At 45.1% G+C, this 19806-nt stretch overlaps 2 protein-coding genes across 7 annotated transcripts in view; one reads left to right on the forward strand and one right to left on the reverse strand.

Moving 5' to 3' along the window:
- Positions 1-9450, reverse strand: part of LOC146183160 (uncharacterized) — a 150895-nt gene extending 141445 nt beyond the window's left edge. For 5 of the 6 annotated variants that reach the window (XM_084609058.1, XM_084609061.1, XM_084609059.1 and 2 more), the window contains exons 1-4: positions 9367-9450; positions 8565-8623; positions 5351-5411; positions 4369-4477 (exon numbers count right to left, since the gene is read on the reverse strand). In XM_084609058.1, the coding sequence (XP_084465184.1) occupies positions 4369-4477; positions 5351-5411; positions 8565-8601 (207 nt within the window). In that variant the 5' untranslated portion in view covers positions 8602-8623; positions 9367-9450. The remainder of the gene's footprint in view (positions 1-4368; positions 4478-5350; positions 5412-8564; positions 8624-9366) is intronic. The other variant, XM_084609060.1, reaches the window with a different exon arrangement.
- A 339-nt stretch (positions 9451-9789) lies between these two features.
- LOC146183163 (uncharacterized) overlaps positions 9790-19806 on the forward strand; it is a 68627-nt gene continuing 58610 nt past the window's right edge. Inside the window, exon 1 of the mRNA XM_084609064.1 lies at positions 9790-10039. Coding sequence (XP_084465190.1) covers positions 9937-10039 — 103 coding nt within the window. The 5' untranslated portion in view covers positions 9790-9936. The remainder of the gene's footprint in view (positions 10040-19806) is intronic.

Genomic DNA, 19806 nt, shown 5'->3' on the forward strand with positions numbered 1-19806 from the left:
ACCCCACTGCATCGCACGTATCTGCATCCCATTACAATGTGCACGTATGGTAGAAACAGGTTCTGTGGATGCAAAAAAAAGAGAAAAAAGATATTCGAAGTTACTGAGAGCCGCCGTAGACACTCCAGATCACAGTCACACGTGTACACAAGGCAACAATGATGCACGTGTGTGCCCATCGGTGCGTTGCATGCAGTCGTGAAATGTGCATGAAACTTTCGAACGGTCAGGGTGTCTAGCAAACCTCAATTTTCAAAGTTCCTGGCTTTTCCATGTTTTCCCTGATTATTTCAGTTCAAGTTCCCTGACGAGTGAAAAGGCTCAAAAACGTAGCTATGGATGGTAATGAGCATAGACAAAATAATTCACAACGAAAAGCTATTTATTAATCATATTCTGCAATTTACAATAGTAAAAAGACTATCATTATTGTTAATGGCCATTACGAACATCAACAGTTTAATGAAAATTGAAAGTACATTGATGCCAGCCTCAAAGCAAGCGACTGTCCACCCCGCAAACAGCCGAGCTAATCCAATATGGCTGCGCTCGCGTTTGGCAGCGCACCCGCTGACAGCACGGTTATTCCTGCTTTTTGTCGCGTACTACTTTCACGCAGCGCTTCCGTATATTTCACTGAGTACCCACCTATGTGCTGGCGTCAAAGTAATATACTGCGCCTCGCCTTGTGGCGCAGCCGCCGCGCGCTGGAGAGCCAGCAAAAAAAAAAAAAAAATCTGCATGAATAACATACTTGCTCTGCGCTAGCTTGAAATAAAAATGCATTGCAGAATATATCATCCCATTTTCCCTGACTTGGCCAAACTTTTGATGGTTTCCCTGACATTTCACTGATTTTTCCCGGTGAATAAAATTTTGCCGACAATTCCAGGCATTCCCTGTTGGTAGACACCCTGAGGGCTCTCAAATGCACGTGAGTTGCAGTCATGCTCAATGTATTGCATTCAACACCACAGCTTGGTGAAAAAGTGGAAGATGCACAATGCTCATCAACGGTACGCTGTGCTGTCAGTCATCGCATGTTTGTTCACCAACATATACTATGCAGTAAGTATGACAGCAAGCAACCTTTGTAATTGACTCAGCTGTAGTCGTTGCAATTTGTACATTAGTGAACTGCTTCCTGCGATTTGCAAGCAGAAAAGAATCTGGGTACCTGTGTTCCACCCAAATGTAATTAGCCGCCTTCTGGGCACAAGTGCTCGCAGAGGATGCCTGCACAATCTTGACGAATGTGCACAAGCTAGTTGAACACTTTTTGCATGGAAAATCCTGCTTTGCGCACTGGAGCTTAATGTAGTGCGTGTGCGATGACATGTGCTGGGAAATGTTTTCGCCACTAAGCCAAACAAGAGATGATGCTGCATGCATGTGGCACTGCTCAGATATTTTTCAGCATATCACCTAGCCTTTCCAATGTGCAAAAACATGGAAGACAGCACACTCCTACCATGCTTCACACACTGACAACGCGCTGCATCATCAAGGCCGCAGCCTGCACACGGTAAGAATGAAACCACTCCACCAACCACCTAGCAGGCCCGACAGAGTGAATGCCTTTGAGAGCTCGCAGTTCTGAATTTGCTGCATACACCGATCGCAGGCAGAACAATTCAGATTGCCTTTGCATATAGCGTTTTTCTCTGTACCACGCTGCTTTTAATTATGAGACATTACATTTTGTCTACGCTGGCCATCTTGCTTCCTTTGTATTTCGATGGTAGTTGCGTATATGAAACCGTGAAATAGCATCCCTCAAGAAGTCTCGGAAAAACGTCTGCCATTGGCACTGCACAAGTCTTATGCAAGTGCTGGCGCCATGAGTACTTTGCTTCAATGCAATTTTCTGGCCATAAAAGGATTATTTTTGATGAAATTACATATCTGCTATCCCATGACACTAGCTTGTCAGTCTAGCCTGACTTACTGCTTCCCTTCAGTGCCCCTTAAATTACTGCAATGCACCATTTGAAAAACTTCTGAGCCAATAAATGGGTTCCCACAGTAAGTGCTTCCTGGCAGGCCACTATACATACCCAGGTTGCCCTGAGGGTGCCAGATGGCGGACTGGAGTGCACATGCTTGGTGCATTGGAACCAATCAGCTTGTGCACAGTGGTGGGGCGGAAGCAGACTGTGGATTGTGCCATGCCAAATCTATTTCTGAACATTTAAAAAAAAGATGACCATCCAACTACCTATGCTACCGGATCACAATATCTTTTTTGGTGCATTTATACGATACATGGAAATGTATGCATAGTTTGACTCCCAATACGCTTGCAGCCGCAATGGTAACACGGTACAAAATGTGCTACAGGTGTCTAAATGCATGCCATGTTGCATAGGCCGCATAGAGTAGTAATAATGAGTGCAACATTATTACTCAATATGAACAGGTTTTATCCAAGTCTACATATACTATGCCCTGCCTATACGGGCACCAGTGAAAGTTGGCTCAGAGTTATTATCAAAAATGTGCTGCCTGGAAAGCCAGTTGTCTCAAATCATCTGTGGCTGCAAGGATAGCCAACATTTGAAACTGCATTTTTTTTTTCTACTCCTGGTAATTGCATTGCAGCAGAAAAGGCATCTCTCAGTGTAAAGTGAGAAAACTGATAGCACTGCAGCCACCTGGGAGAAACCAATGCATACATGCGCCAGGTGCCACCTGCAAATGGGTGTTGAAAAGCCAGCTGCAACGCGAGGCCTGGATTCATTGGGCTTGTTTCAGCAAATGATAAGTTACTTTACCAGAAGAATTCACTGTCTCTTCTTTCTTTTTTTACACTTAATACCCCAGTCACGCAATCATTTTCAAAAGGCGATTGAGCTGATAGCCTTAAGGAGTTGCGCCGCTGCTACATGACAAAACTCGAAGGCTATTGAAATAGTAGTTCTGGTGTTTGGCAGTAAACTTTTGTGGCGCCACTTTTGTTGCTTTCGGTTTTGCTTAAAGAACTGAAATCTCTCTATAAATGCAAAATAAAATATAACTGTTACCTTCTTTTTTTAGTAACTGCAGGTGTTCAGTTGTTATTCAAGGACAACCTTATTATTTTTTTTAACGCATTGATGTTCATACGGCTGTGCTTTGCATTGTGCTTGCTTTTCTCGGCGGCACATGTTGCAGTGGTAGAGAGTACATAAATAATACACCTTAAAAATGAGCGATGCGATTTTAAAATTATTACAAACATTAATATTTTACCGCGTAAATTAAAGATATAAAATAATAACGCTTCTTCACGTTTTTGCATCGTAAATGCGTTGTGCACGAGAGTGCACGTGGCGCTCCTCGGGTCAACGCTAGCAACCTTGCGCAATGTTCGAAGGCCTTCGAGATCTCGATAGAGTTCTGAGCTGTTCCGTTGACTCGATAGACTATCGACTCAATGACCATTGAAAACGCCCGTGTGGCAGCTTTCGAAGGCCTTCGAGTCGATAGACAATCGGTTCGAGGGCCTTCGAAATGCCCATGTGACAGCAGTATAAGCCCACATCTGCACGGCAAGCACCTTTCACGTGCACATACCTTAGTACCTTGTCAGATGCAACCTCTTTTGCTGTTCACCATCATATCGTGTAAGGAGTGCGCTTTTGTATATCGGTATTGGCCAAATTCGTTTTTTCCCCCCAAATGTGCTGCTCTACCAGATAACCTCCACAGCATTAAGCGTTTCGGCATACAAGATGCACTTGTGCCAATGACACATCTCACAGCATGTACAATCAATGGTTACAGGATGCGAATTCCCACACACACACACACGCACACACACACAAAAATATACATATATATATATTTCTGCATTGCCTTTGCAGCCAGAAACACGGTATTCGATCCAGCAGTTGGAACATGTATGTCTAATCATGTATCTGTTTTTGTCAGGTGCCCCGGCAGTGAGATTTATCACGACAATCATGTGAGAAGGAGAAAGCATACTCAACGATCCCTCCTCCCCTACAATGGGTAGCAAAACTGTTTGAGCTATGGCAGGAGGAGTTTTGACTTGCATTATCCCTGTTCTTTGCAGGAAGAGAGAAGTCTGTGATGAAGATATGCTCGAGTAGCAGCAAATGGGCCCAAAAATTGCTATGCCAATTCATGTGAACATTGCACTGCTTTGGTTTCTCCACCCCAAGTGATTTCCTCCAGAGCAGCTGAGTGAGCTAGCTGACTACTGTAGCCGTGCTCACTTGCAACTAGACCTCTAGGCTCTACACTATAACATTGATCAGCTTCAGTCATGCTTTGTCCTAATTGTCCAAGCCTCTCACATGGAAATAAGTACCAACAAGAACAAGTGAATTACTCCACCAGAGAGTAGTGGGCGCTGTTGCATACCTGCACGTTGCTATGTTGTTGCTGCTGCTGCTGCTGCTGCTGTGGGTCTAGCAGCGATGCAGGATACTGTGTCGCCTGAAAGGAAGTGGTCCCATCCCACTGGGGCATCCTGCACAGGATCAGATGCACACAGCCTTTCAACACAAAAAAACAGTACATAGACTGAGGGGAAGAGAGAAAGTGCACATCACAATACCCTTGCAAAGATAACGGCAAAAATAAAGTCATGCAACCATCTATAGAGAAGCTCTGCCGCTTGTGCACAGCAGACTGCCAGGCCATCTGATGCATACAAAGGGCCATGCTTTGCACCAATAATACTACTTAATGGATTTCATCAGCTCTAACAAATGTTCTACAGCAGCACTTTCTGTAAAGGGACTTTAAATCTGTCCAGAATGAATGACACAAGTGGTATCCATAAAGAAACATGAATCACATGCATGCTGTCTTGAAATACAAGCAGTTTTAATTTCTGAACAAGAGCATAACCATGTGACAACATAATATTAATGCCTTATTTAGCCTTGTCTTGCTAAATCTTATGTAACCTGGTATTCCTACTTGTTTGCTTTTCAACATGCTTGCTCTCAAATGTCTCACAGTTAAGACAACAGCATTTGTAAATAGCAAATATAAAATAAATAGAACACAATCTCACAAAGGTGTCTTTTTAGAATCTAGTAACTTTGCCACATTGTAGTCTTTTAGACTTCAACACCCGGGAAACAAAACAGGAGTAGAAAATGTTGGCTGGCGCTAATAACTGCACACTAAGCTTCCTGCAGTTAACACGCAGCCCAAGCCATAAGCTTTGTTAATGAATGTAGCCTTAATGTATTAATGTACAGATCAGCAACACATAGCCCTCAGATTTAAACTCCTACCAGCGGCAGCTCAACACTACCAAACTACTTACAGCAAGCTATTATGTGCCTAAGCAAAGACCTGTGCAAATGAAGAGTGAAAATGAGCCTCTTACACTTCAGAACCAACTGGCTGAGGTAGTGTGGTGGCTGGTTGGGCTGTCTCTGCTGCTTTGCCTGTACACGTGTGGTGGAGCAGGGAAGAAGAAAAACAAAATGAAGTGACCATTCATCTTGGGGTTCAGATAGAGCAGTTCACTAATGGCTCGTGCACATAATAAGAAACCAAACATAATCAGTCCTGAGGGTATTACTGTGGGTCATATTTTCGTCTGATCAACTATCTTCCAGGCAAAAAAAAAAAAGACTAAATTAATTATTACCCACAGGTTAAAAAAAATGACATCCCCCTCGCTAGTTTCAATGAGTGTTGGCCTCCTTCGTATGTATGTTGCAATTCCCCCCATCCCGCCTGCTCCAAGCAGCATACAAAGCACATAGGTCTATTCCAACACTTGTGAACTCCCTCATGACTTGTAGTACCAGTGCTGCTGCGTCTGGCTATTCTGTTGTCATCAAGCAGCCACTTGCTCAACAGGAAGCCGGAACAAAGGGGGGGAGGCTGATACAATGGCATGGCACGCTGTACTTTTATGCAAAAACATAAAGGTCCTATTGGAGCTAAAAGCCGGTGCCAGCAGTGTCGCACTTTCCACCTGCCATTGGCCAAGGTTCGCGCTCAAAAGAGACAGTAGCCACCTGCCACGATTGGCAGGTGGCAGAAGGGAGAGACCGGAAGGTGAAAGACTAAGCATTTTAAATGATAAGAGTGGTGATGGACTCCATGCGCAGTCATGTAGTATGTGTGTGTGTGTGCGTGTGCATGCATGTATGTCTGGTGGCTGTCACCAAGTCGTGCACAGCAGCTCACACCGAGGCTCACATGCTGTCACAGTTAATAGAAATTAGGTCTTTTAAAACTTCTTTTACTACCCCTTATTTGCACAGCTAATGGAAATTAGGTCTTTTAAAACTTTTTTTTTTTACTACCACTTATTTCAGGCTTCGAGTACAGGTTTGCTTTTCCACATCCAGCTTTCTGCAATACATCTGGTTTATCATGTTACTAAATATTAACTAGGCTTCCAGTCAAATCTAGCACCAAGATTCTTCAAGCATGTAATTTGATTATTGCCCTTTCTCCTGCCGACACAGGCAGGCAAGTTTACAGACACAGCAAAACAATCCTGTTTCTCGAGTGATGCAAGAGGTCATTACACTCTTCCTGAACAAGAACTGACACAATCCAGTCATCGCTGCAAATTACATTTCAGCAATCTATAGGCAACTTGACTTCTAGCATTCAGTAGGTGACCAAGACCCGTATTCCGAGTTTGCGTCGTTATCGAAAGTGTCGCTATCTCCCAGACCTCGAGTCACCTGATTGGTGGAAACGCCAGGAAAAGGCAGTATGTAGACTGGTTTGTCACTACGCTGAGGAGCCATACCAAGCTGACACATACAGAGGCCAGCAAAGGAGAAAGGCCTTGCTAGTCAATGCTGGCTGCAGCAGTACTGACACTTTTGCCGATGCAACACAACACAGCAGGCATGCTCAAGAGGTCCCTTTGCTCTGCCTAGTGTGATGCGTTGCCTTGCACAACACGTTAATTTCCCTTAACTGGCAATGCAAGCACGCCCCAAGCTGTGACACTACCACAATGCGCCTGAAGTAAACGCTCAATGCAGATTCTACTCTGCTCACTAGTCAGTTCGTAGATTGCATACTAATCTTGCCATTACTCGGCTCCAAACCCAACCTTTAGTTTTTCCTACCTCATTTACACTGCCAAGCCCCAAGGCACATGCAATGAATGAATATGTACGAAGCAAACCTAGGAGCAGGGTAAAAAAAACAAACAATGAAAGTCATTACATGCTGATAAGAAATGAGCCGCACAAAGATCAGTGTGCTGCTAACTTCATATGTGCACGCTAGTCATTGCTGTTCTCACTCTGGCGTTTTCAGTGACGTGCGTTACATAGGCCCTGTCGTACTGCACCGGGGGATGTGCACATTCCATCTTGGTGAATTTGGATATGGCAGGAAGGGAGCCTGGTGCAGGGCCACACCAGTCTGTTTCTCAGCCATTTATACACAGCACTATGGAGACCTGACTAGCGTGGCTCACTTTTGATACATAAGCCCACTACCTGAGTCAAGGTAGAGGCAATCATTTTACACAGTGATGACTTTAACCAGCTTTCACATCAAGCCAGAAATCGTGATACAACACACCCAACACTGGCACATAATGGTTCTTGTTCCTGTAACACTTTAAGAACATTGTCCATTTCCACTGTTCCTCCCAGAACAGCACACCTATATCTATTCAAATTCATGTTGGAAGGCTGGGACAATTCTTGAAGCGTTGCAGCAGAAAGGTGCACAAATTAGAAAAAATTTGCAGGAAAGTTAAAAATTAGGCTGCAGGTTACAAAGTAACATTCAGTTGTGCTATGCACTACTTGCAAGTTGAAGAGACCCTCGTAGTTTAGAAAAAAACAGTTCCCCAGCGTCAATAAGTGAAACAATGTTCAAGGACTCGCTCGGCTCTTGAGCAGATACCAAGCCTAAAAACGACTGGCTGCTGGGCTGCCATCAAATTGTCGTGGTCAATTCTGCATGCAGGCAAATGTACCTTACAAGCAGCACTCTTTGTGAGCCGCATTTGCTTATTGTCAAAGCCTTCTGAGGGCAGCATGACATCCTACACATAAGTACACCACTGCTATTGCTGCACACCTGATAAAAACGTTTTCACACAGATGCCTGCCTTAAGAATTACTTGCAATCTAGTCAACTGCCAAAAAAGTTGAATTCGTTACATGAAAGTAATTAAACAAAACTGATATAACAATGTGTAACATAGTTTCCTACTTGTAAGCAAGAATTAAAATATTAAAAAAAAAAAAGGAGGGGGAGGGGGGGGGGGGGGGGGGGGGGTAAGTGACAACGAATGGGCGAACCTCTTTACAGCTGACAGGCCAAACAGTGTGATAAGTGAGATACTATGAAGCTTCAAGGCCCGGTGAGACAGCCTCAAGTTTCAGCTGCTTGAGCGCCCGCTAACATACTACTTGGCTGAAGTCGCTGGCCGCAAACAGCTGACCGCGGGCGAAACGACAGTGTTGGGTTTCACTCGCACCCGCGACGATAACCAGTAGTGAACAAAAGTGCTTTTTTTTTTTTTTTTTTTTTTTTTTTTTTTTTTTTTTTTTCCCACAGCATGCAATCAAAGGCGCACAGCAGGGCCGCAGAGTGCCTACCTGTTGGGTACCTGCGCTGTAACATACGCCGGCTCATCGTTGTGCGCTTGTTACGGTTTCTTGAGGAGGCCACAAAAGGGAAAGCGAAAGAAATGAAAAGAAAATGCGTCACACACACACAGAGACGGCTGGGTGAGAACGTCGCCGCGTCCGCGGTTAACTCGGCTCTGAAATGAGGAAACGCACGACTGTGGTTTGACGATAGCATCAGTCAGAACATGACCCCATGACGACACGCCAACCGGTTGTGCCCTAGTACTCGAAGACCGTGCACGCGTTTGTGAGCTGGCGCACAAGCGCGAGCACGGGCCACAAGAAGGTCGCAACAGGGGGCTTGCACTTGAGCCTTTCTCTGCCGCATTATATTTCTCTCGATCGAAAATATAGGGGGCTCCGACGACGAGTCTCAAACACGACTCACTACTCCCAAGCCCAGCCGTGTGCCATGTTTTGAAATGGTGTGATGGTTTTCCTATTTTATTAACCACCGTTACCAGCCCGGACATAAAAACGCAATGCCATTGCTTCATAGTGAAGTGATCGATACTTATTTTTACATTTTGAACGCCCGATCGAACAGTCCTTAGGCTTAGAAAGCAGCTGTGTTGTGGTAAACATATGTCACTTCCGTTGGCGACGTGTACCAGCCGCATCGCCTGCGGTGGTGAGGTCCCTGCCGCTATGCTCAGAGTTCGCGCTGTTGGTCAGTCACGCGCAATGAGGAGTAGCGTCCCAGCTTTCGCCTCAGACGACCACAATTCAATCACTGAGGGTCAACGCGACAAAAAAGTGACCTACATACCAGTAGCACCGACCGGCCTGCACTCCATCCATACTTTACCGTGTTAGTGCGAGGAAGAACTGACAGGTGGCACGGCGGTAGCCAAGAAACAGTGAAAGAGGTTATGGCAGGTTTTATTCCAGTTTTAGGCAAATACACTCATTATAACCCTTTATATTTAAAACTAATAAAGCACCAAAAATACTTATTATCTCAAATAATGGCTGCAAAAAACTGAAAGTGTTGTTAAAAGTTTTTAAACATTAACTTAATTATTACATTAACCTAACTTGAAATCAATCTTCGCATACATTGCGTCTGAACCAGTCTAAATACCTTAAAATTGGATGTACGCATTTGCCTAAAAGAATGTGGGGTAGTATAAAAACGTTTCTTAGTTATCTAGAGCTACGGGACTACCGTCCGCGTCGTATTGCCAGTGTTGCCAGTTCTAATTGCTATTCGTTTACTGCACGTGGTTCACGCAGTTCACGTTCACTGTCATTTTCATTGTTGGTCGGGGCTGTCGGCGCGGTAAAACGGCGCTCATTGAAATTGGCGGTTGAAGAGACTCTGGCAGTAGTTTGCAATATGGATTCAGCGTCAACCTCCGCAAAGCGTAGTAAACGTTTTATCTGGGATGCTGCCGCGGAAGCGCATTTAATTAGAGCGATGGAGGGTCTAATGCCTGTGGGTAAGTGGTGCTTTTGAAGTTCGCTTGCTTGTTGGGCCTAGCTGCCAGACTCAAACCGTCTCCTGTAACATGTGAAGTATAAACTTCACGCGTTTGTGGATGGCGGAATAACACTCTGTTTGGTTTTCTTTTGCTTATATCAACACGTTGCAGGTGTTATTGAAGCGTGACAATTCCCTTTTAAGGAATATTTGCTTTTCATGGGAGCATTCCTTTGTTTGTTCCGAGCAAGATGTCTTCGCGCGTTTTGCACCTAGTAGGCGTGATTAAATTAAACCTAGGTTCATAAAAAAACAAACAAAATAAGATCTCGGAAATTGGCTGTCATTAGTTTTACAATGATTGCATGACAACGATTACACTATTTACGGAATGACGGTCTACCGAGACATGTCACGTGTAGTGTTATGATCCCTGGAACAACTTGAAGTTTTTCCACGGACCATAGAAGCATGTGTAGCGTTTTTCTGGAAGTGTCTGCTAACGTTTTCGGAACGAAGAAAGCGCGAAAAAGTTTTGTGGCAATTCGAGCGCACAGTCAAGAACGAAAAATAAAAACTTCGGTGGTTACTAGTACGGCATGCAGCGCCAAGGCGTCAGGCGTGCATTTTACTGTGCTGGTGAGGGGCACGCTTTTAGCTTTCAAATCCCGTGCGCGGTGCCGTTTTGCAGGTGACTGCCTTGTACGTGCATGCCTTCACCGTGGAGGAATAAAAAAATCCAGCTTTTCTTTCTTCCTCCATAGCACACCAAACATGGCTGACCGCCATGTTTATGTGCAGTCGTAAGCCGACTTCTTCAGAGTTGGGGCAGGTTTTCTGTGGTGTTGTCAGCGCAGGTGTTTTCTTCCTTGTCGCTCGTACCTTATATCTCTGTCACACGGCCGACTCGGAACTACCTTGAATTTCCTTGGTCTAAAGGAGCGCAAGGGAGTCGCAGGGAGTTTCGCCTTAAAGGAGTTGTCCCCGTGTCAAGGCCGTTTCACATGATGCGATTCTCGCCGCAGCAGAGTGCGATTTCAGCCGCACAGCGACAGAAGGGCACGTCGCTCCCGTCGCAGAGCGGCTGCGACAGACTTCCAACATGTTGGTCGCACGCCGCTCCCATCGCAGCGATCGTTGCGAACGAGACAGCCGCCAGCCTATGAAATTCAGCCTGATGTGACTGTTGTACGTAGTTGCGTACAAAACGAAAAAGTTAAAAATGTCTATTTTGCATAAAGTGTTTTATATTTTGATAAAAAACATAAATTAAATACTACATTTAATCTTACGCGTGTTCTACCTTTATTGTTCGTAAAATATGATGGTGCCGCCGCTCGTGCCGCATCGACAGAAATCGCTGGTGCCGCAAGCGTTTCACATGGTGCGACGCGCACGAAAAATTTCGGTCCAGTCGCAGTGTCGTTGCGGCGCAAATCGCAACAGTCCTTTCACATGCTTGCGACACCAGCGATTTCTGTCGATGCGGCACGAGCGGCGGCACCATCATATTTTACGAACAATAAAGGTAGAACACGCGTAAGATGAAATGTAGTATTTAATTTATGTTATTTATCAAAGTATAAAACAATTTATGCAAAATAGACATTTTTAACTTTTTCGTTTTGTACGCAACTACGTACAACAGTCACATCAGGCTGAATTCCATAGGCTGGCGGCTGTCTCGTTCGCAACGATCGCTGCGACGGGAGCGGCGTGCGACCAACATGTTGGAAGTCTGCCGCAGCCGCTCTGCGACGGAAGTGGCGTGCCCTTCTGTCGCTGTGCGGCTGAAATCGCACTCTGCTGCGGCGAGAATCGCTTCATGTGAAACGGCCTAAAGGGCTGTTGCGATTTGCGCCGCAACGACGCTGCGACTGGACCGAAATTTTTCGTGCGCGTCGCGCCATGTGAAACGGCCTTCACACGGCTTGCAACGAGCTTCTCAGAGGAGCCAACAAGGGGCCATTAGGCGCTGTTTATTTTGCACAAAGATATAAAAAATAATGTCCAAAACAAACTGAAATATATTTTATACTACTATTTTCCTCGCAAAATGCAATTAGCTTTAGTCATATAAATATAAAAGAACACACATTTGCTGAAAACAACGACCATGCTCTAAACATAGCCATTTTTTCCGCTCTGCTGGACACCATGCGCGGCGTTGTGCAATACGTGGTGCAGTCGCGACAATTAAACGCAACTAACCGAGTTAGAATACAATTTTATGCAATAAAAACTAATATATTTAGGAGTAAAAATTACATTATTGAAGAAGTATGTTATTTAATGACTCGGAAGCAAAGCACATTGGAAACGAGAGTACTCCCTTCGCCCATCAATGGAGATCGTCGATCTCCTTTGCTTCAAAACTCCATTTAACTTCCTTCCATAATGGACTGCCGTGTGACACGGCACGTATCTCCCTCGAGGTAATGGCTACCTTGGTTGAAGGGAGTTGAAAGGAGTTCAGCTGTGTCCGTGTGACAGAGGAGGTCCGTTATCAGACGCGAGTGGGTCGCAGTTCGATACGTGGTCTCGCTTTTGCCGCGACTGGAGCGGTTTTCGGCGATGGTCTGACCTCGAGAGCATGTTTCCCGGTTCAGCTCACTTGTAGTGTTATTGCACGAAGGGCAGTGGGGAAGCTTGTGTTCGCGCATGGCGCGGTGGCGTTTAACAGGTAGAGGGTGAACGCAACAATGCGTTCAAAGTAGAAGAGCGCAATATTATTTGAGTGTCATCCTGATTGGAAATATGGATAGGTAATAGGTAAGGAAAATGAGCAAATAACATGGGAATGGGTCAACTGACGGTGTAGCATAGGGGGTCACCTTAAAAGAATCATATTGGGGCAGTCCTGTTGGTCTCTTTTTTTTTTTTTTTTTTTTTTTTTCCTGTACTGGTAATTTCAGCGCACAGTGTTTATTCAGAAACGATGTTCCACCTAGCCCATCAGAAAGTCCTACTAGCACAAACAGAAAGCCAGAGTTAGACAGGGATCAGGACAAAACATTTTCGACAACCAATTAGTGGTGGACATGGTGGAACTATGGGAGAAAGAAGTGGCGCAATCTGCGAAAACATGTGGGGCTTAATTAAGAAAGAAGTGGGGAAAAGTACAAGAGAACTGCAGGAAATGTAGATAAAGAAGCCGCAAAGTTGATGGAATGCAGAATGTGTATTGAGGGAGCGCGTATCTGCCTTAATGGCTGGGATTTATCGGGAAGAGGTGGACAGAGAATAGGGGATGTATTGACAGTGCAATGTTTTATCTCCATGAGCTTACAGATGCAGATTAAAAATTGCTAATTGGAAGACTGAGGTGAGAGCTGTGGTCTGAGAAAATTTTAGAATCATTTGAATTGCTTAGGTTGGGGACCGAAAGTATGCCTTATTTCATCCAGGATATGGAAGGCAACAGTGTAAACGGCCTTTAGACTTTTATCGATATGTAATTTGAAAAAAGTTTAAGGCACATGGAGGACCAGTTTTGATGCTGTCAGATGCTGCCACTGGAAATGAGGACTGGAAAGGATTCTTGTAATACAGCTATGGGACCTGATAAAATTTCGATAAGATTGATTACTGAGCTGGGGCCACAAAGTAAGGAGGCGTAGTTCAAACCTGCATAGCAAGTATTTCATCACAGTAGGCTGGCACTGCAAGATTGGCTCTGCAGCAGACTGTTTCATTTACAAATATAGAGGAGATAAAGCCAAGATTTACTAATACAGACCAGTTGCAATAATGTCAGTTTCTTATATACTTGTGCATGCAGGCTATCGAAACAATCCTGGGAGAACTGCAAATGCTGCTAGCCAGGGCATAGCTTGGAGGGCAGCCTGTTTGAGGTAGCACAATATATTGAAATAGCTCTGGCACAAGACGGGCCGCTGTGGTCACTTTTCTAGGCATGGAAAAGGCATATGACAGTGTAAGTTGGGAATTATTCAGGAACCAACTGAAGCAGGGCTAGATTTGAACATCATAGAGCTTATAAAGGTAGTAGACAAGAATAATACATAATAAACTCAGTTCAGTTCAGGCGTTCAGTCGTGTCAGGCTCTTCGTGACCCTATGGACCATGTCACGCCATGCTTTCCGGTCTCTCACTATCTTCTTAACATCACATAACTTCATCTGCAGTGCCTCGAGGATGCCATCTAACCATCGCGTTCGCTGCCTACCCCTTCTCCGGCGACCCTCAACCTTTCCCAACATCAAATCTTTCTCCAGCGACTCCTCTCTTCTCATCAGATGACCAAAGTAGCTGAGCTTTAACTTTAGAATTTGACCCTCCAATGAGCAGTCAGCGTTTACGGTCGACAATATCGACTGATTTGATCTTCTGGCAGTCCAAGGAACTCTCAAGAGTCTTCGCCGGCACCACAATTCAAACGCGTCAATTCTTCGGCGGTCAGCCTTTTTCACAGTCCAACTCTCGCATCCATACATCACAACTGGAAAGACCATAGCACGAGTTATACGGATCTTGGTTGGCAGACTAATGTCTCTGCTCTTTACTAGGCGGTCAAGGCTAACCATTGCTCTCTTTCCCAGAAGCAGGCGTCTCCTAATTTCATGGCTGCAGTCTCCTTCTGAGGTAATCTTGGAGCCCAAGAACAGAAAATCTGTCACAGCTTCCACTTCTTGTCCATTGATGCTCCAGGACTTGATAGGGCAAGACGCCATGATCTTTGTCTTTTTAATGTTCAGTTTAAGCCCAAACTTCTCACTCTCTTCTTGTACGCGCATCAGAAGTCTCTTGAGTTCCACTTCACTTTCTGCCATTAAAGTGGTATCATCCGCATATCTAAGGTTGTTGATACGTTTTCCAGCAATCTTCACTCCAGCTGAAGACTCGTCCAGACCGGCCTTCCTCATGATGCACTCTGCATATAGGTTAAATAGACAGGGCGACAGTATGCAGCCATGTCTCACTCCTTTCTCCATCGGAACCCAACTGTGGCCTCTTGCCCTTCATACAGGTTCCTGAGGAGACAAATGAGGTGAATTAGAACTCCCATCTCTTGGAGAGCTTGCCACAATTTGCTGTGATTTACGCAGTCAAACGCTTTCGCATAATCAATAAAGCAGAAGTAAATGGGTTTCTGGAACTCTCTTGCTTTTTCCATGATCCAGCGAAGGTTGGCAAGTTGATCTCTAGTTCCTCTGCCCTTGCGAAACCCAGCTTGCACGTCCGGAAGCTCCCGATCCACATACTGCTGCAGCCTACCTTGGAGGATTTTCAACATCACCTTGCTAGCATGCGAAATAAGCGCGATCGTGCGGTAGTTGGAACAATCTTTGGCACTGCCTTTCTTTGGAATGGGGATGTAAACTGACCTCCTCCAATCCTGTGGCCACTGCAGGGTTGTCCAAATCTTCTGACATAATGTATGCAGAGTGTTAACAGCGTCGTGGTTGAGGTTTTGAAGCAACTCAGCTGGAATACCATCAATTCCGCTAGCTTTGTTCTTAGCAAGGCTGGCTAAGGCCCATTCAACTTCACTCTTCAGGATGCCCGGCTCGAGATCAGTAATCACAACTGTCTTATGTTGGGTTTGCACATCCGGGTCCTTCTTGTACAGTTCTTCTGTGTATTCCTGCCACCATAATAAACTAGCAAGGACTAAATAGCAAGAAGGTGAACAAAAAGGTTAACCGAAGAATGGTTGGCCGAACAGCTATAAGGCCTGTTCACACTTGCGACTCGCAGCGGTCGCACGACTGTTTTGGTTGAAAAGCGACTGCCGCGGGCCGTTCGGGCACTGTTTGATTTCCAGTTGCGTGACTGCTGGTCACAAACCGTTAAACCAAACAGCGGCCACTTTTCGATGGAGGTGAAAAGCAAGGCACCCATATACTGTGCAATGTCAGTGCACGTTGAAAAACCCCAGGTGGTCGAAATTTCCGGAGTCCTCCACTATGGCGTCTCTCATAGCCTGAGATGCTTTGGGACTTTATATACCAAACCAATAAAAAGATTGGATTACATGGTGGCATGGTAACTGTAAGGGAGTCTCTCAGTGCTGGAGTAGGACTTGCTGTTTCTGTTAACTTCACAGGTGTGGTGGCATGGTAGCATTGTAGCAGTGCACCAGTCACAACTGAACAAGCATGATATGCTGCTGAGCGAGCTGTGCTTTTTTTTTTTTTTTTTACAACTCTGCCTCACCATTCAGAGCCCCGGTTTTCACAGTGACAAGAGCAATATTTTCAATGTCAGTTAACCAATCTGCTCATGATGCTGGTTGGTTAACGTCGAGGAATGGATCTCAATGAAAGTGTGCATAATGAAATAAAACAGCGCAAGGAACGGGACGAAACACGAAGGAAGGGAGACAAAGACACAGGCGCTGACTAACAACTGAAATTTTATTCCGAAGCAGGACACATAAGGTACAAAGAGAGGGGTGTGGCCAAATGCGATCCTGCACAATCACCGAAACAGTGTAGTCACGTCCAAGAGTAAAAAACGATAAAAAGGGGAAAAGACTAAAAGTGATAAAAACCACGGTGTAGGAGGCCGGGACGGAAAGTAAAACCGGTAAAGCAGATATATACATATCTCTCTTTGTACCTTATATATGTGTCCTGCTTCGGAATAAAATTTCAGTTGTTAGTCAGCGCCTGTGTCTTCGTCTCCCTTCCTTCGTGTTTCGTCCTGTTCCTTGCGCTGTTTTATTTCATAATGCAGTACCAACTAGCCCGGCATCTTGCACTTTTGAAAGTGTGCAGCATTGAATATTAAGCATTACAATGCAAAAGCGTAAGTGTTAGTGTTTTTATGAAGGAAGAGTTCATTCCTTTTCTATAATGTCACCCTTGCCTCATCGTGAAGGGAAGCAGTTGAGTATTTCCTGAGAGGTACAGAAGAAAACTGCCAAGCATGGGGGGCACATGAAGTGGCTAGTGCGCCTTTTCCGTGCACCCACTTTGTGCATGCACGCCTCTCATTGCATGCGTGTCTCTCAGAGTAGGGCGTGCATTTTTTCAGTCATGGTGGTAACCAATGACTTTACGAGCATCAGAGGTGTCAAAGGGAAGCCATCCATGGCTGTTGTCCCCAAGACGGGCAACAGAGGTCTCATAAAACAGGGCTGGCTAGGCGGCGCAAGCTGCCGTCCGATACAAAGGGCAGAGCCACTATCATCCATCCATCCATCCAGGCTTGCCTGTCTTGCTGCCCAGAAGCCCCAGATCCTGATTTGCAGTAGCAGGCAAGACATGACCTTGCAGGTGCAAATGACAGTCCTGATTTAGTTACTGGGGCATTGAACAATGTTGCCTGTTTTGGTAATGGCTATAATGAAACTTGAGCATCTGTGGTGCTCTGTCATGGGTACATCATTATAATTAGGAAAACAGTATTCATGGAGTAACGTTTTGAGGCTTTAGTAATTGCTTGCTGAAGGATGAGTGCTTAATGTTATAAAAGTGAATTAGGTGTAATATGCTGTTTTCATGGCTTAAGTTGAGACTATTTCTGCCGGCAACACTGAGTTTCTGACGTCACAAACAGTATACCGGCGTTACTGTCCACTTCCCGCATGATTATGAAATTGTGAGGCTTATATTGAACTACCTCAGACATTTTATGCAATGCTTCATGATTTCCATACTTTATTTTCACCATCCAACGCACGTATAAGTGTTTCTCTAATACTGAGTGTGACGTCACCATTTTGTCACCTGGAGCATCGTTTCTGGCCGTGAAAGCAGTTTCGGTTTCGTTTTGCTGTTTTTTCTTTTTGAAAATACTTCTAATTGGAATTTCGAAAAACTGTTTTTTGTGTTCGAGTCAGGACGTGCCGAGGAATGTAATTCAACCAAAAGCACAGAATGATGGAAAAACCACCGGAGTTGACCTTTAAAGAGGATAGCAGAGTGGTCAGTCGGCCAGTACTTTATGCTTAAAGAGTGAAGAAAAATAAATAGTATGGAGTGCTTGCTCCGAGCAAGACTAAGGTGCTTCAGAACAGAGTTATGAAAAGGAAATACAGGCAAGAATCGGATCCATGTGTAAGGTGGGAAAATTCTGGGAAGGGAGTTCGGCATCCTGAGTATGGGACCACCCACATCGCTGGAGCAGTGTGAGGCAAGTAACATTAGCAAGGTCAGATAAGGTGCACCTGAGAAAGCGTGTGCAGTTTCCTGTATTGATGCATTCATTATCACACTTCCTGAGGCCACAGGCAGCACAAGTGGTAACGTAAACATAGTAGGCTTCATTAAAAAATTGCAAGGGTTCAACGCCGCTGAACCAAATATTGAGTGAAAGCATTAGCTGCGGCTGACCGAGCGTTCTTCTTTTTCTTCTTCCTCAGCCCAGATATAAAGCCCCGCTTTAACCAAGCCGTATGAACGTGCCTTAGTGGCCTATAAACTAGAGTCACTGGAAAATTTTCAGAGTACCGCGAAGGTGCCTGCGGGCACCATTTCCCTTCCATACCGCCGGGCCCGGCCGGTGTCTAAATGGCGAGTGACCGCATTCGTAGGCTTTGAACGTGTTCTTAAACTAAGCAGAACGGGAAGGCTCTGGCACGCTTATTCATAACAGTGCCAACACTGATTGTGTGGTCGCTAACTTAATACTGTAGTCAGCAATTGATTTGAAAAATAAGTGCGTGGGTGGATCGGCGTAAACTGCAGGCCGCCTGCTATTGCCAATCCCCGGCCCTTTGAATCGACTTGTTTTCTACGCACAGTGCTGGGGTGTTACAACATTATAAAATGACAGTGCGCAATAGTATGTCAGCAAAGGTCGCAGGAACGTGTGTGTATGTTATGTCGTGGAGAATGCCATCCATCGGCGCCGTAGTGCAGGACAAGGTAAAATACGGAGCGAAGTGCGGATCGTTATCATGCTCTGAAACGATGAATCGCTTTGTATAAGCCGCATAAAGTGAAGCAGCAGGTTCGCCGAGATAGCATTAAAAAAAAAAAACATTCAACGTAGTATCGCCGTCACTGCGCCAAGAACGCCAAACAGGCTTAATTTGTTGAAGCATATTGTTTTGCGCGAACATAATTTTTTTTTTTTTTTCGGTGCCGTCATTAAAGGGACACTAAAGAGAGAAAGGAAGTGGGTTTGCATCGATAGAATGCCAGTTCCTGATTACAAAAAGACCACTCTTACTGAAAACAGAGCTGTTATAAGGTAGTAAAGAAGAATAACAGAAATACAGGTATCGCCACCACAGCCAAACGGCCGAGGCTCGCAACTACAAATCACGTGACGCGCTAGGGATCCCGGAGGCTGACAAATGCGAATTACGTTGTATGTTTGAATGCGGTAGTACGTTTTTTCTCAAACATGATAACACGCTTTTATCATACGTAAACGACGGCGAAAAGACAACGTAAACGTTGCAAGGCAAATACAAAAATATACTTGGAGGCGCAACAGGCGCCCACTTCAGTTTTGGTTATGTTTCGGCTCAGGCATTTCGTGCGCACTCGGATAGTTTGTTTGAACCTGCAGCGCCTGAATTACGAGCTTGGAGCAGCAGATGCGCCTTGATTGTTCCCATTTGAGCATTTGGAGGCACGAGCGAGCGAAATCCGCTACCGCCGACACACTCCTTCGTTCACACTTCTGCACCAACATATCGCCGCCGTTGCCGCTTCGACTGCGACCTGACCGCTTGACTGCAGCTACGTACGCCACGAAAAGCATACATATGCTAAGTACCGAAGGAAAAACGCATTATCATTCAATTGTTCACTAAATCATGGCACATCTGACCAACATATACTGCGTCAACAAGACCTTCAACG

This window comes from Amblyomma maculatum, chromosome 7, assembly GCF_055883805.1.
Source record: "Amblyomma maculatum isolate TAMU_Amacu chromosome 7, ASM5588380v1, whole genome shotgun sequence".
Classification (NCBI taxonomy): Eukaryota; Metazoa; Arthropoda; class Arachnida; order Ixodida; family Ixodidae; genus Amblyomma; species Amblyomma maculatum.